The sequence below is a fragment of the Chiloscyllium plagiosum genome, unplaced genomic scaffold, assembly GCF_037043375.1.
Source record: "Chiloscyllium plagiosum isolate Xiang-an unplaced genomic scaffold, Cpla_swu_hap1 HiC_scaffold_13, whole genome shotgun sequence".
NCBI lineage: Eukaryota > Metazoa > Chordata > Chondrichthyes > Orectolobiformes > Hemiscylliidae > Chiloscyllium > Chiloscyllium plagiosum.
Genome location: NW_028270151.1, coordinates 21310472 through 21324670, shown reverse-complemented (window position 1 = coordinate 21324670; position 14199 = coordinate 21310472). Strand labels below are relative to the sequence as shown.

At 44.4% G+C, this 14199-nt stretch overlaps 1 protein-coding gene across 2 annotated transcripts in view; it reads left to right on the top strand.

Annotated features, from left to right (window-relative positions):
• Window positions 1-6203: 6203 nt before the first annotated feature.
• The window catches only part of sec62 (SEC62 homolog, preprotein translocation factor), a 38624-nt gene continuing 30628 nt past the window's right edge, over window positions 6204-14199 (top strand). The window contains exon 1 of one of the 2 annotated variants that reach the window (XM_043702638.2): window positions 6204-6360. In XM_043702638.2, coding sequence (XP_043558573.2) covers window positions 6259-6360 — 102 coding nt within the window. In that variant the 5' untranslated portion in view covers window positions 6204-6258. Of the gene's footprint in view, window positions 6361-12688; window positions 12728-14199 lie in introns of those variants that run through there. The other variant, XM_087993355.1, reaches the window with a different exon arrangement.

Genomic DNA, 14199 nt, shown 5'->3' with positions numbered 1-14199 from the left:
GAAATCATACGTGTGAATCTCCATTGGACACGCTCCAGTGCCAGTATGTCCTTCCTGAGGTCTGGAGCCCAACATTGGACACAATATTCCAAATGGGGCCTAACTAGAGCTTTATAAAGTCTCAGAAGCATATCGCTGCTTTTATATTCCAACCCTCTTGAGATAAATTGTCAGTTTGTTGTTAGATATTAGTCAGTTCCACTGTCAACAGTCATGTAGCATTGACCTAGTTACTATTTCGTAGGAGATAACAATGTCTCTTACCTAACGTTAACATAATTAACCAGTCTTAAGCTAATGAGGGAGTTTATGATGAATTAGACTTTTTAATTCATAGTATTATATACTGACAGTTTATAATTGGTCATGTAGCTCAAATCTAACTACATATAATGAATAATTATTCTTGTTCAATACAGAAACCTGGTCTGTGTTTTCTATCAACCTGGGTCTGAAGGCATGTAAATTGGGGAACTTTGCATAATTTAAAAAAATCTTTAACTTTTGTGATGACTCCAGAGTAACGAGGCTCAATTTTCAGCACATGACCCTTGTGAGTTATAACAAAGGGAAACTGCAATCCATTACTGGATTGGATTATGTTCGGCCGAACAAGTCCACACTGACCCTCCAAAGAGTGACCCACCCAGATCCATTCCCCTGCCCTATTACTCTACATTTACCCCTGACTAATGCGCCTAACCTACGCATCCCTGAGCACTGTGAGCAATTTAGCATGGACAATTCACATAGCCTGCACATCTTTGGATTGGAAACTGAACCTGTTACTCTTGATCCTCTTTTCCTTTTTCAATTTAACCTATCCTTTTCTTTACTTCTAGACTCTTGTCCTATTGTATTTCTAGGAGAATGTGGTTACATGGAGATTGGTGGGCTGGTATTTACATGGAGATTGGTGGGGTGGTAGTTACATGGAGATTGGTGGTCATCCGCCGTCATTTCCGCCACCTCCAAACGGACCCCACCACCAAGGATATATTTCCCTCCCCTCCCCTATCAGCATTCCCTAAAGACCACTCCCTCCGTGACGCCCTCATCAGATCCACACCCCCCACCAACCCAACCTCCACTCCCAGCACCTTCCCCTGCAACCGCAGGAGGTGCAAGACTTGCGCCCACACCTCCCCTCTCACCTCCCTCCAAGGCCCCAAAGGAAACTTCCATATCCGCCACAGATTCACCTGCACCTCCACACACATCATCTAGTGCATCCTCTGCACCCGATGTGGCCTCCTCTATATTGGGGAGACAGGCCGGCTACTTGCGGAGCGTTTCAGAGAACACCTCTGGGACACCCGGACCAACCAACCCAACCACCCTGTGGCTCAACATTTCAACTCCCCCTCCCACTCCACCAAGGATATGCAGGTCTTTGGACTCCTCCATCGCCAGACCACAACAAAACGACGGTTGGAGGAAGAGCGCCTCATCTTCCGCCTAGGAACCCTCCAACCACAAGGGATGAACTCGGATTTCAGCAGTTTCCTCATTTCCCCTCCCCCCACCTTGTCTCAGTCAAATCCATCGAATTCAGCACCGCCTTCCTCACCTGCAATCTTCTTCCTGACCTCTCCGCCCCCACCCCAGTCTGACCTATCACCCTCACCTTGACCTCTTTCCACCTATCACATTTCCGACGCCCCTCCCCCAAGTCCCTCCTCCCTACCTTTTATCTTAGCCTGCTGGACAAACTTTCCTCATTTCTGAAGAAGGGCTTATGCCCGAAACGTCGATTCTCCTGTTCCCTGGATGCTGCCTGACCTGCTGCGCTTTTCCAGCAACACATTTTCAGCTATTGTATTGCTACCTTTCCCCTCCAGTTTCAGGTACTCTGCCCTTCCAAATGTTTTGAGATGTGATCAGATGCTGTACACATGAAAATGTATAGTTATTTTTATATCCTTTTTTTGGATAACATTGAAGTGTAAGAAAAAAATGGAATGGCAAAAGACTAGTTAGATCCAACTCTTGAATGAATGGTAGTCCACTGCTTCATTGATTTCAGTATAAGTCTTTAAATTTTCTGACAAAAGTTTACAAAAATACTAATGATCTTCAAAGACCAGAACATCCAACATTAATTTTTTTTCAGTTATTCATTCATTGTTGTTGGGGGGTCAGTTCCAAGATTACTAAAAATAAGTTGGGAGGAAATTTGCATTTATATAGTTCTTTTCACAACCTCATGATATCTCAGTGTGCTTTATAGCCAATGAGAAGTATAGTCACTGTGGAAATGCTGGGAATTACAGAAAATGTGTGCACAAGGTCCAGCAATTAGAAATCAAATTGATAAGTAGATAATCTGTTTTAGTGCTTTCGGTTGAGGAGGGTTTCAAGGGAACTGGCTGATTGTCTGTGAATAGCATCTTCATCCTTCATACTGCCTCCCAGACAAGCCAATACCACCTGGTAACTTATCAAAGTGAACATTATTTGCCCTGAAAGGGAAGTGATAACAGAGCATTTTGTGCAGAATAATGGGATTATCATGTTTCCTTTTGGCATCCATACCCTTCTGCTTTGGGAGGTAATGTCAAGGTAGGTTTTGAAATATTTATACAATTTTCCACTAATCTTTATTCCTGTGTTATTGAAGCGAATTGCCCCCAAGTCCTCCTGCTCCATGTCTCAATTATCTGAATCCGTGATTTGACTAGGATTTACCTGCTTTTCTCAGTCCTGAAAAATAATAAAGCTTTCATTGAGCCTCACTTGTAAGACAGGACTGCATCACATTTAGTGACATTGTGGGGATATTTTGAGGAGAAGACATGGATACTACTATTACACGTGGGAACACCATTCTCCCATGTACATAGCAGGTACTCATGTGACTCGGCCAAAGTTATCTATCTCATGCTGCAGGCAAGGAAGACCTCTCTACTTTAATCAGTTTGTACAGTTTTGGATTGCTTATTACACTCTCTCACACTCACACAGACCTCTCACTAACACACACATTCACACTCACCTGCACACGCTCTCACACTCACAGTCTCTCAAGCACATACACACATACATCTACATAAATCTATGGGGTAAATCATTTCATTGAGGACTTTTGTTTATTTGTAGGTACATTCTATATTGTTCAAAAGACACACAATTTGTAGTCGCAGTCAGTCAGTGCGGCATTTTATAAATTCCCGCTTTTGGAACAAGACTGGCCTGATTTAAAACTCAGAGACAGATTCTGAATGAGGCCTCACAACTACAATTCAGTGTCTGACCTAAGATATCATCTTTTTTATCTCTGTCTGACTGAAGTTTAGAAAGTTAGGCAGACACTGATAAAACCTTTAATTATCTGGGGCAGTGACTTGAAACAGATTCTGAATTTGCATCTTAATCAATCAAAACTGGAATCTTCTTTCTAACAGAGTTTTCCATTAACTATTTTTGGTTTGTTCACTCCACTTACACCAATTGTATGATCCGCCTATAAATTCTGTGTTGGTGTGCCCTCTCTCAATGCATCTGACAAAGAAACGTTTCAAAAGCTTGTGATTTCAAATAAACCTGATGGACTATAATCTGGTTGTGTGTGAGATTTTTCACTGTCTACATTGTCAGTGCAGTCTCAATCAACGGGTGGGAATCAGATAGCTTCCCAGTCAGATCTGGAGTCAGGCAGTGCTGCCCCCTCTCTCCTGCCTTGTTTGTGTGCTGCATAGAGCCATTTGCCGAGTCCATCAGGAAGGATGCGAGCCTGAGAGGGGTGACTATTCCTGGCAGCGGGGGCCTGCAGGTTAAGGCCTCCCTGTACATGGATGACGTCGCCGTTTTCTGCTCGGATCCACTGTCCGTGCGCAGACTCATGTGCATTTGTGACCAGTTCGAACGGGCCTCGGGGGCCAAGGTAAACCGAGGCAAGAGCGAGGCCATGCTCTTCAGGAACTGGGCCAACCAATCCTCAATCCCCTTCACCGTCAGGACCGACCACCTGAAGGTGCTGGGTATTTGGTTCGGAGGAGCTGGGGCGTGCGCCAAGTCTTGGGAGGAGCGTATCAGCAAAGTGAGGCAGAAACTGGGCAGATGGAAGCTACGGTCGCTTTCCATCGCGGGAAAAAACCTGGTCATCAGGTGTGAGGCACTGTCATTGCTATTATACATGGCACAGGTCTGGCCTATTCCCAGAACCTGTGCCGCTGCAGTCACCCGGGCCATCTTCCAGTTTATATGGAGGTCAAAGATGGACCGGGTCCGAAGGGACTCACTGTATAAAGATCTGGGCAACGGGAGAAAAAATACACCCAATGCCATCCTCACCCTGATGGCCACCTTTGTGTGTGGCTGCATCAAGCTGTGCGTGGATCCCCGGTACGCAAACACCAAGTGTCACTACGTACTGAGGTTCTACCTGTCCCCGGTGTTGCGAAGGATGGGCCTGGCCTCGCTGCCATGGAACGCTCCGAGTAGTTGGGCCGTTCCGTATCACCTGTCCTTCGTGGAGAAATTTATGAAGAAAAACACCTTTGACCACAAGCCCATTAGGAAGTGGTCAGCACGTAGTGTCCTTGAGACCCTTCGGGAAAAGGAGAGGGCGGATCCTATCGAGCGGTTCCCTGAGCAGACTGTCAAAGCCATTTGGCAGAATGCCTCATCGCCAGAACTTTCCAACAAGCACCAAGACATGGCTTGGCTGGTGGTGAGAAGGGCTCTGCCTGTGAGATCCTTTATGCACGCCCGGACTCTCAGCCGCACCGCACGCTGCCCTCGAAGCGGCTGCGGGGGGGACGAGACTGTCACACACCTCCTTCTCGAATGTGCCTATGCAGAGGAAGTCTGGAGAGGAATGCAGTGGTGTTTGTCGAGGTTCGTCCCGAGCAGCGCCGTGACGCAGGACTCCATGCTCTACGGTCTGTTCCCCGGGACGCACACCGAGACGAACATCAACTGTGCCTGGAGGATCATCAACTCGGTGAAGGACGCTCTCTGGGTGGTCCAAAACCTGTTGATCTTCCAGCTGAAGGAGTTGACCCCGACTGAGTGTTGCAGACTGGCACATTCCATGGTCCAGGACTACGTGTTGAGGGACGCGCTGAAGCTTGGGGCAGCTGCCGCCAAGGCGCGGTGGGGAAAGACCACTGTGTAAAGTCTGCCTGCCTAATGAAGAACAGGGGGCCCATGCAGTCATTTGGGCTCTGCTGACGCCTCAGCTAATCATATGGGCATATGATTGAAAAATGTACAGACCTGTATAAAAATGATAAATTCTGATCTCTGTATGTACATGTTTACATATGTATGGCATGACCAACTGTACAGACCATCAAATTATTTTATGAATAAAGTATATTTTTGAAATAAAAAAAAATCAAGGATTGGTCGACTGCAGCTCCCCCTCCTGGGAGGAAGTGATCTTGTGCCTGCAGTCCCCCATCTTGGGCAGCAGGGAGCAGTGTGACTGCAGTTGACTCTTTCTGGGCAGGAAGTGGCAGCGGGACCAAAGCAGCCAGGCTACTGCCATTCAGATGAACTGCAGAAATTTACTAAGGTCCCTTAAACAACCTAAAACTACTTCCATCTAGAAGGACAAAGATAACAGACACATGGGAATACCACTACCAGCAAGTTCCCGCCAATCAACATTCGAGTTTGGAAATCGTTTGCTGTTCCTTCAGCATCGCTGAGTTAAAAGCTTGGAATTTCCTCCAGAACAGCAATGTCGGTCTACCTAAAGCACATGGATTGTAGCAGCTCACCACCATTATCTAAAGGCCAACGAGGAACGAGAAGAATGGCCAGCGAGGCCCGTATTTCATGATTAAATAAGACTCCATATCTGCCAATGGCACAGGAGAGGCCAGTCTTACTGCAGTTCCTTCTGCGGGCAGCAGGGGCGGTGTCACTGCAGTTTCACTCCCCGGGTCAGCAGGTGGCAGGGAAACCGTAATTCCTCTTACTGGCCGGCAGGGGGAAGTTAGTACAGTTTCACCTCCTCGGCGACAGGGGACGCTGTAGTTTGCAGTTCCTCCTCGAATATGACGTGGTGCATGAGTTCCTTCTGTTTGTTTCCTCCTCCTGGGCGGTAGTGGACTGTTGCAGTTCCTCCCTCCTCCTGGGCGGGAAGGTGCAGTGTTGGTGTAATTCCTCCTCCTGGCCGGCAGGAGACGTTGTTGGTGCAGTTCCTCCTCCTGGGCGGTAGGGGATTGTGTTGTTGCAGTTGTTCCTCCTTCTGGGCAGCACGGGGCTGTTTGTGTAGTTCCACCTCCAGGCCAGCAGGGGACGCTTATGATGCCAGGCCTTGACTCTCGCGATGTTTGGTTGCCCCGTTACACGTCACTTGGGGCCGGGGAGATGGCGGAGCGGCGCAAACAGAAGAAGCGGAGTCAGGTAGTGGGAGCCGGGAACTGGATGAGGCTGAGAGCCCGGGGTAGAGAGGAAATTCAGGCAGGGACATGACAGAATGGATGGGATTAGGGATATAGGGGAAACGATGGAGTGGCCGGCGGCGAGAAAGGAGTGGGGGTTCGATGGATGGAGGGAGGGGGGTGGTGTTGGTGAGGGTGGAGTGTGGGGGAAGAGGAGGATAAGGGAAGGGGGTTGGGAATGTGTTGTGTAGAAGCAAGTGTAGTGGGAGTGAGTGAATGTGGTGGTGGGAGGAAAGGGTGAGTATGGGGAGGGCCAGAGGTAGGTGAGTTTGAGGGGAGAAGGGGTGAGGCTTTAGGAGAAAGGTGCAGAGTGGGGCATTCCTGATGAAGGGCTTTTGTCCGAAACGCCGATTTTCCTGCTCCTCTGGTGCTGCCTGACCTGCTGTGCTTTTCCAGCACCACTCTAATATAGACTCTGATCTCCAGCATCTACAGTCCTCACTTTTGCCTAGTAGAGTGGGGCATGTTGAGGTGAACATCATGGGGAGAGTGAGCTAAAGAAAGGAGGACTGGAAGAGAGGTGATGAAATTTGTGGTTAAAGGGTAGGTAGGGGAGAAAACAGGAGACTGGTATGTGAAATTGCAGCCAGGACAATGGGGAGCAATGATAGAATGGGAACGAAGGGGAAACGATAGGAGGGTTGGTGGATATTTTCCAATCAATTTGTCCAGGGATGTCATCACTGGAGCAAGAGGTACTTGAAACTCGGCCTCCTGACCCAGAGGCAGGGACACTATCACTGTACCAGAAGAGCCCTTAGGAGGATTGGTGGAAAATGGGGCAAAGCAGATGGTGGTGAGAAGGAATAGCAGAGGTCTAAAGTGTAGGATATACAAGCTAAGAGGAGCAGGAAGAAGGAGTGATAACCAGGGATAGGAAATGGGATGAGAGAGAGGGATGCAGAGGAGTTGGGTGAAGAAGAGAGTAGATTAGAACACAGGAAGGAAATTATTTCTGCAGAGAGAGTAGCAGTGGAGAAGGGGAGACAAGAGCAGGCCAATATGAAGTATTAATTTGTGGTGGATCACAAGCTGTGGTTGTTAACTATTATATCTCTCGTTAATTTTTAAATTCCATTTGCCTCTGATGTATGTGCTGATTTTGGCACCAGTTCATGTGCAATGAGGTAATGGTGACAGGTATTTCTCTCTTGGGATACTGTAACCAGCTGACTGAGACTGTGTTGAAAGCTCCCAGTCTATACAGTTACAGCATATAACAGATGATGAGATGGTGAATAAATTACACACCCTGCATACAACAGTCTGTTAGTTGATTGCACATAGGTTGAACTTTTTTTTATAACTGTGACGCAACCACTTCATTTTGTGAACTCTCTTAATGTCTGAAATTGAAAGGTGTGTAGTGGGAGGAAGCAATTCTCCAGGTTCCTCATCAAGGCAATTCAATCTACGTAAATGGTTTATCCTCATGCTTCTGTTTATTAATGCTCTCTGTTAGCTTTGTCCTAACCTGTTTCATCACCCACCAACAACATGTTTGTCCATTCATGCCTCTCTGCTGTGTTTATCCAGTTTCAGTAACACAACTTTAATTTTTATGATGCCTTTAGTATAATAAAATATCCAAGCATTGTGGTCAAACAATATTTGATACTGAATTACATACAGAGCTATTAGGACAGCTTGGTCAAATGGATAGGTTTTTAGGAACATCTTGACAGAGAAGAGAGAGGGACATGAGTTTGTCATAGGGAGTTTCAGACCTTAACAGTTTCTCCTCATGAATCTCTAATATTTCTCAAAATGTTTCACACTCTTTTACCACTCTGTGGCTAACAATTCTCCTAAGCTCTTTTTGAACTTATTTGTGATGATTTTGTTGACAAAGGGCTCTGTTTTTGGACTCTTCCCACCACGAGTGAAAATGATTTGCAGAAACTGTGCAATAGCCAAAGTTGTTTAAGCTAAAAGATGTTTTAGCAATGCAAGCCTTTTGCTTCTGTCTGTCCCAATGCAGCCCTTGATTTGTGCTGTCTATTTTGCATCCCCAAATTTGTTTAATTTCAACCATCTTTTTTCAATCACTTGCTTCAACTCCGTAATCTCATGCAGCCTTATAAATTCACTCCATAGATTTAATGCAGGCATTTTCTGCATTCTTCATTCTGTCTCACCTTTGTGGAAAATTTCCACCTACTAGTTTTCATAATCTTTCAACTTCCTTTCTAATCTTTCTGGTTGCATGAGCATGATCTTTCTGACTGCTAATGTAGATCCCTGGTGCGTTCTTTACATTTCAGGTGCTGTATAAATAAAAGTTGTTTACCACAGAAATCTGTATTCATTTGTGTGGTGTCAGCCAGTGGGTAGCAGTCTTGTTTTTGAGTCTGATGATTAGTTTGTGTCCCAGAAAATAATGTAGGCTGACAGGCTTATGCCCAAAACGTCAATTCTCCTGTTCCCTGGATGCTGCCTGACCTGCGCTGTTCCAGCAACACATTTTCAGCTCTGATCTCCAGCATCTGCAGACCTCACTTTCTCCTCAGTTTCAGTACAGCACTTGGTGAGGTCCCATCTTTCAGATGAGATATTAAACTAAGACTCTTTCCTCCCACTTGGGTCAGTTTGTAAAGATCTTAAGGTGCTATTTGATAATGACCAGGGAAGTTCTCCCCGCGTATCTGCTCAATACTCATCCTACAGCCAAGAGCCAAGGTTTTCTTGTGTTCACTGCATTGCTATTTCTTTGTGTTTACTGTGTACAAATTGGTTATTAGGTTACCAGAATAACTACCCTTCAGAAATATTCCATTGATTGGAAAGCACTTTCGGATGTCCTGTGGTTGTGAAAAGTGATTTGAAGATCATAGTTAACCTTAATTTAGAGATTAATGAAATATTTTCTTTTTCGAGCTGTTTGTTTTTCCAGCAACAAAACTAACACTACTGTCATGTGACTTCATTTGCCCCAGTTCGTATGTTAGCACTTCTTCGAATACGCATCTTATATTTTCATTTTATTTGCATGAAAACAAGCAGTGTTGACAGATCTTATTTTACAGTGGCACTGCTCCAGTGCACCATGAGAGTGAGGGGCTTAATGTGGTGAGGGATAATTGAGACAGTATTTGGCAGCCATTCTGTTGGTCTTAGTCCTTTTCAACCATTGATCAAGAGCTTTCTTCAGCTTCATTCCCTGTCCCACACAGTAAGGAGTGAATAAGGTACTGCTGTCAACTTGGATATTGCTTCACTCTTCGATATGATTAAATGGTGATTGGATCAATTTAGGGTGGTGAATTTGACGTAGTGGATTCTGTAGCTTTTCTTGTTAATAACCTTGTGCCAGTGTTGGTGATATTCTTCTATCCACCTAAATAGTATTGTCTGTTATTTGGGTAATGTTAGCAGTTGTGACAAGTGAGGGAAGTGGAAGTGGGACTATACAAGCACACTTTAAAGTAATCTTCAGCATTTTTCTGGATGTCTAAACTACATGGGAGGTTCGAAGGGGCCCTGTGCCATCAGTACATTAATGTGATTGTAGTCGTTAATTGCGGCCACTGTAGCTAGAGTACTGAAGTGACTTAAGTATGCATGCAAAAAATAAGCCTGGAGCAGGATTGTGACTGACACTTGGATCTCAAAAACAATGACTGCAATAGATGCAATTTAATAGCATCATTAAAATAGTAAAACATTAGAAGAAACTTAACAACTAGGAACAGGTAATTCAGCCCCTCAAGCCTGCTGTGCCATTTGATATAATCATGGTTGATTTTATCTTGGCCTTGACTCCACTTACCTGCCTGCTCTCCATAACCCTTCAAACCATTACTAATTGAAAATCTGTCTAACTGTCCTTTAAATTTACCAGCAGATACCACGCTCCACACGAATGATTTATGACCCCTTGAGAGAAGTAATTTCTCCTTGTCTCTATTTTGCCTTCTGACCTTTATCCTGAAACTATGACTCTCAGCCTAGATTGCCCCACAGGAGGAAACTTCTTTTCTCCTCCTACTTTGTCAATCTGCTTCAGCATCTTAACTACCTCAATTAGATCGCCCCTCATACTTCTAAACCCCAGAGTATAGTCCTAAATTGCTCAAGCTCTCTTCATAAGACAAGCCTGTCATCTCTGGAATTTATCCAGTGAACCTCTTCTGAACAGCCTTCAATAGAACTACATCCCTCCTTAAGTAAGGTGCCTAAAATTGTCTACTAATGTACCAGGTGCAGAAGCATTGCCAGGCTTCAGAACAATTATATTGGGATGGGTAGCAAAAGCTTTGGTCAATGAGGTAATTTTAAAAGAAGTATTCAAGTGGAGGAGAGAGGGGCAAGGACGTTAAGGAAGAAATTCCCAGAGTTAAGGCCCAGAAATCTGGGATGCACAGACATTAAAATTGAAGTAGCAAAGCGCCCTCAGAAGATTGTAAGAGTGCTGAAGGTTACAAGTGGGGAGGGTGAGGAAAATGACAGTTTCAAGTGTGAAGTCATTGCCAAATTAGGAGACATTGTAGTTTGGTGTATAAGACAAATAAGCATACAAGACAACTAAGATCATAGATGGAGGAGAAAGTGAGGTCTGCAGATGCTGGAGATCAGAGCTGAAAATGTGTTGCTGGAACAGCGCAGCAGGTCAGGCAGCATCCAGGGAACAGGAGAATCGACGTTTCGGGCATAAGAAGGCCTTATGTCCGAAACGTCGATTCTCCTGTTCCCTGGATGCTGCCTGACCTGCTGCGCTGTTCCAGCAACACATTTTCAGCTCTTACTCAAAAGAACTGAGACCTGCAATAGCTGAGTGATTTGTAAAGGCAGCCAACGGACGCTTCCTGTTGCTTAAACTCATTATGCTGATCTAGTTGTCTGAAGGATGTCTGTGGCTTCTGAGAAAATGTTGTTGTTTCCTAACACACCCAGTTCCATTCACCCATCGTTCCTTTACTCACTGGCCTAAATAAGTTGCCTCAATTTTAAACTTTTCATTGTATTTAAATCCCTTGGTGGCCTCTCCCCTTTCCATTTGATTTACCTTCTCAAACCCTATAATCCTCAGGTCTGTGAATTTCAAATCTGGCCCTTTGTTCATACCTGACTTCATGCTTTCAAATGCCACAGCTATAAGTTCTAGAATTACCTGTTTATGTCTCCAACCTTACATTTCTCCATTAAGATTCTGTCCTTAAATTTCTAATTTTAGATCAAACTGTTGGTTAGCTATCCAAATATCTCCTAACTTAGTTTGGTGTCAAATTTTGTTTGAGAACCCCTACAATGAACCGCTTTGACTATTTTCTTATGTTACATCAATTGAAGTTGTTTGCAAGAGGCTAAGCTGTGAAGCTAGGGACATGCCCAACAAATCTACAGAATTATTCAAAACTTATAAAATGTGGAGGCATCACAATCATCCCAATGAAGTGAAATGCCCAATACCAGGCTTTGTCCTTCCAAACTCTGTGTTATGAGAGAGAGAGGGTAACATTAAAGTATTGTGAAAATTAAGAGTTTTTATCCATGCAAGAGAGAGCTGAAAGTGATTAAAAATTGCTCCTGTAACCATTTTGATGTTGCTGTACATTGGCAGGTGTTCTTTTGCTTTAAAGATCATGCTAAAAACCCCATTGTGTTTTTGACTATCATAATTCTAGTTTTGGAATTACTGTTCAAAGGGGTATGATGTTAAAATGAGTCAACCGCACGGGGGCAATACTGTTTCTGGAGATTTGAGCATGTGCCAGTGTCCATGAAATGAATGTGTTAATAAAATCACTTCAATATGTTAAAGTCCCCTTGAGACAGCATCTCTCTGTACCTGATTAACAAGTATATTTCTACACTACCTCAATGACTCAAAGGGTTACGTTTCCAATTGCATTGACCACTTCAACTTGTTCTCACTCTTACAGTGGTTTGAAATTTGCATCAGTAGTAAGTGGTGATGCGTGATTGGAAATCCTTATCGTGTGAATGATATGAATTCACACATAATAATTTTAATCGATCTGTTCACCTCTATGACTGTCAGATCCTGAAGTAGGAGCTGAAGCCAAACCTCCTGGCTCAGCGGTGTGGAGGTTACCACTGTCTCAGTGAGAACAGTGCAGGTTCTGTGGATATTTTCTAATCAATCTTTTCAGAGATTTTGTCTCACACCTCTAGAGCAGGTGAGACTTGAATCCGGATTTCTGATAGTCTACGGTGGCATATTCTGTACCGTTAATCCATCAATAGCCACAAAATGAAACAACAGCAGAAATGTGTTATTGACAAAGAACCTTTCCAAAGTACTACGTACTGGTACAGATGGCAAATAGTACCAATGACCAAGTATGGTCACTGGGAAAATACATAGTGTAAGTAGTATAGGTTAAAATTCTTGAATATGGTAGTAGCTTGATGTTTAAGTACAGTAGTGGTTATGGTTAAGGTAATTTGGAGATTGATGAGCAAAATGTGTACGTTGCCTTTTTATCATGAAATTCAAATTTGGCATTCCATCCAAGTTTGACCTGTTCATTGTTCCAATTGCACACTGGTTTAGCCTTCTGTAGCACTCTGAACTCTTAGACTACTCTGCATAAACATTAAATGTAACTTTAGCAGTATTACCCACATCCCAGACATACATACATCTCTCCCTGCTGGTTTAGTAACTGTTATCCTCTTGTTTTTTTTCTGGTCGAGTAATTTCTTCCCCCACACAAACGGTTTATGAACAGTTAATGGTAATTTTGCTCACCGATGATACTTGGTGATTTCTTAACAATGTCTCCAGCCATCATCATCTGGACACTTGTTGCTAGTGCATTTAGTCCTCGGTATCATTCCTCCTCCCGTGTCTAACTACTAAGTGTATGTGCTGTTGCAGAAACAGTTTGGAAAACAACCTGAACTTCAGAATGGAGGCTGCATGTTTTACATCTTTATGGGCATTTACTCACCTTCAGGATTGTAATCTTGTCGCTAGTCACTATCTGGATTGTCATTAAAACTTTAAGCATTCTAGGGATGCACATGGCTACAACAGCATTGTTGCACATCCCTAACTGCTCTTGAGATCAACACGTGGAGAAAACACGGAGGGTGGCAAAGACACATAATGTACTCTGGTGGGGGGAGACTTCAATGTCCACTACAAAGAGTGGCTCAGCAGCACCACTACTGTCTGAGCCGGTCCTTAGCTGTTGCACTGATTCAGCAGCTAGTGGTAGTGGAACCAACAAGAAGGAAAAGCGTACTTGACTCAATCTTTCCAAATCTGCTTGCCACAGATACATCTGTCCATGACAGAATCGATAATGGCTCTCCCATTTTAGACAGATGAAGAGGATTGTATTTTTCTCAGTGGGTCATCAGCATTTGAATGTCTCTCCCTCAGTGAGCAGTGGAGACTGGGACACTGAATATATTCAAACTAAGTTAGTCAGATATTTGCTTAACAGTGGAGATGAGGTTTTGATTAGATTCCCTACAGTGTGGAAACAGGTCCTTCGGCCCAACAAGCCCACACCGACCCTCGGAAGAGCAACACACCCAGACCTATTCCCCTACATTTACCCCTGACTAATGTACTTAACACTGCGGGCAATTTAGCATGGCCAATTCACCTAATCTGCACTTCTTTGGACTGTGGGAGGAAACCGGAGTACCCGCAGTAAACCCACACAGACATGGGGAGAATGTGCAAACTCCACACAAAGATGGGAATTGAGCGCAGGTCCCTGGCGCTGTGAGGCAGCAGTGCTTGCCACTGTGACACCCTCATGGTTATGGATATACTGGCAGGAAGGTGAAGTTAAGGCTGGATCAGATCAACCATGATCTT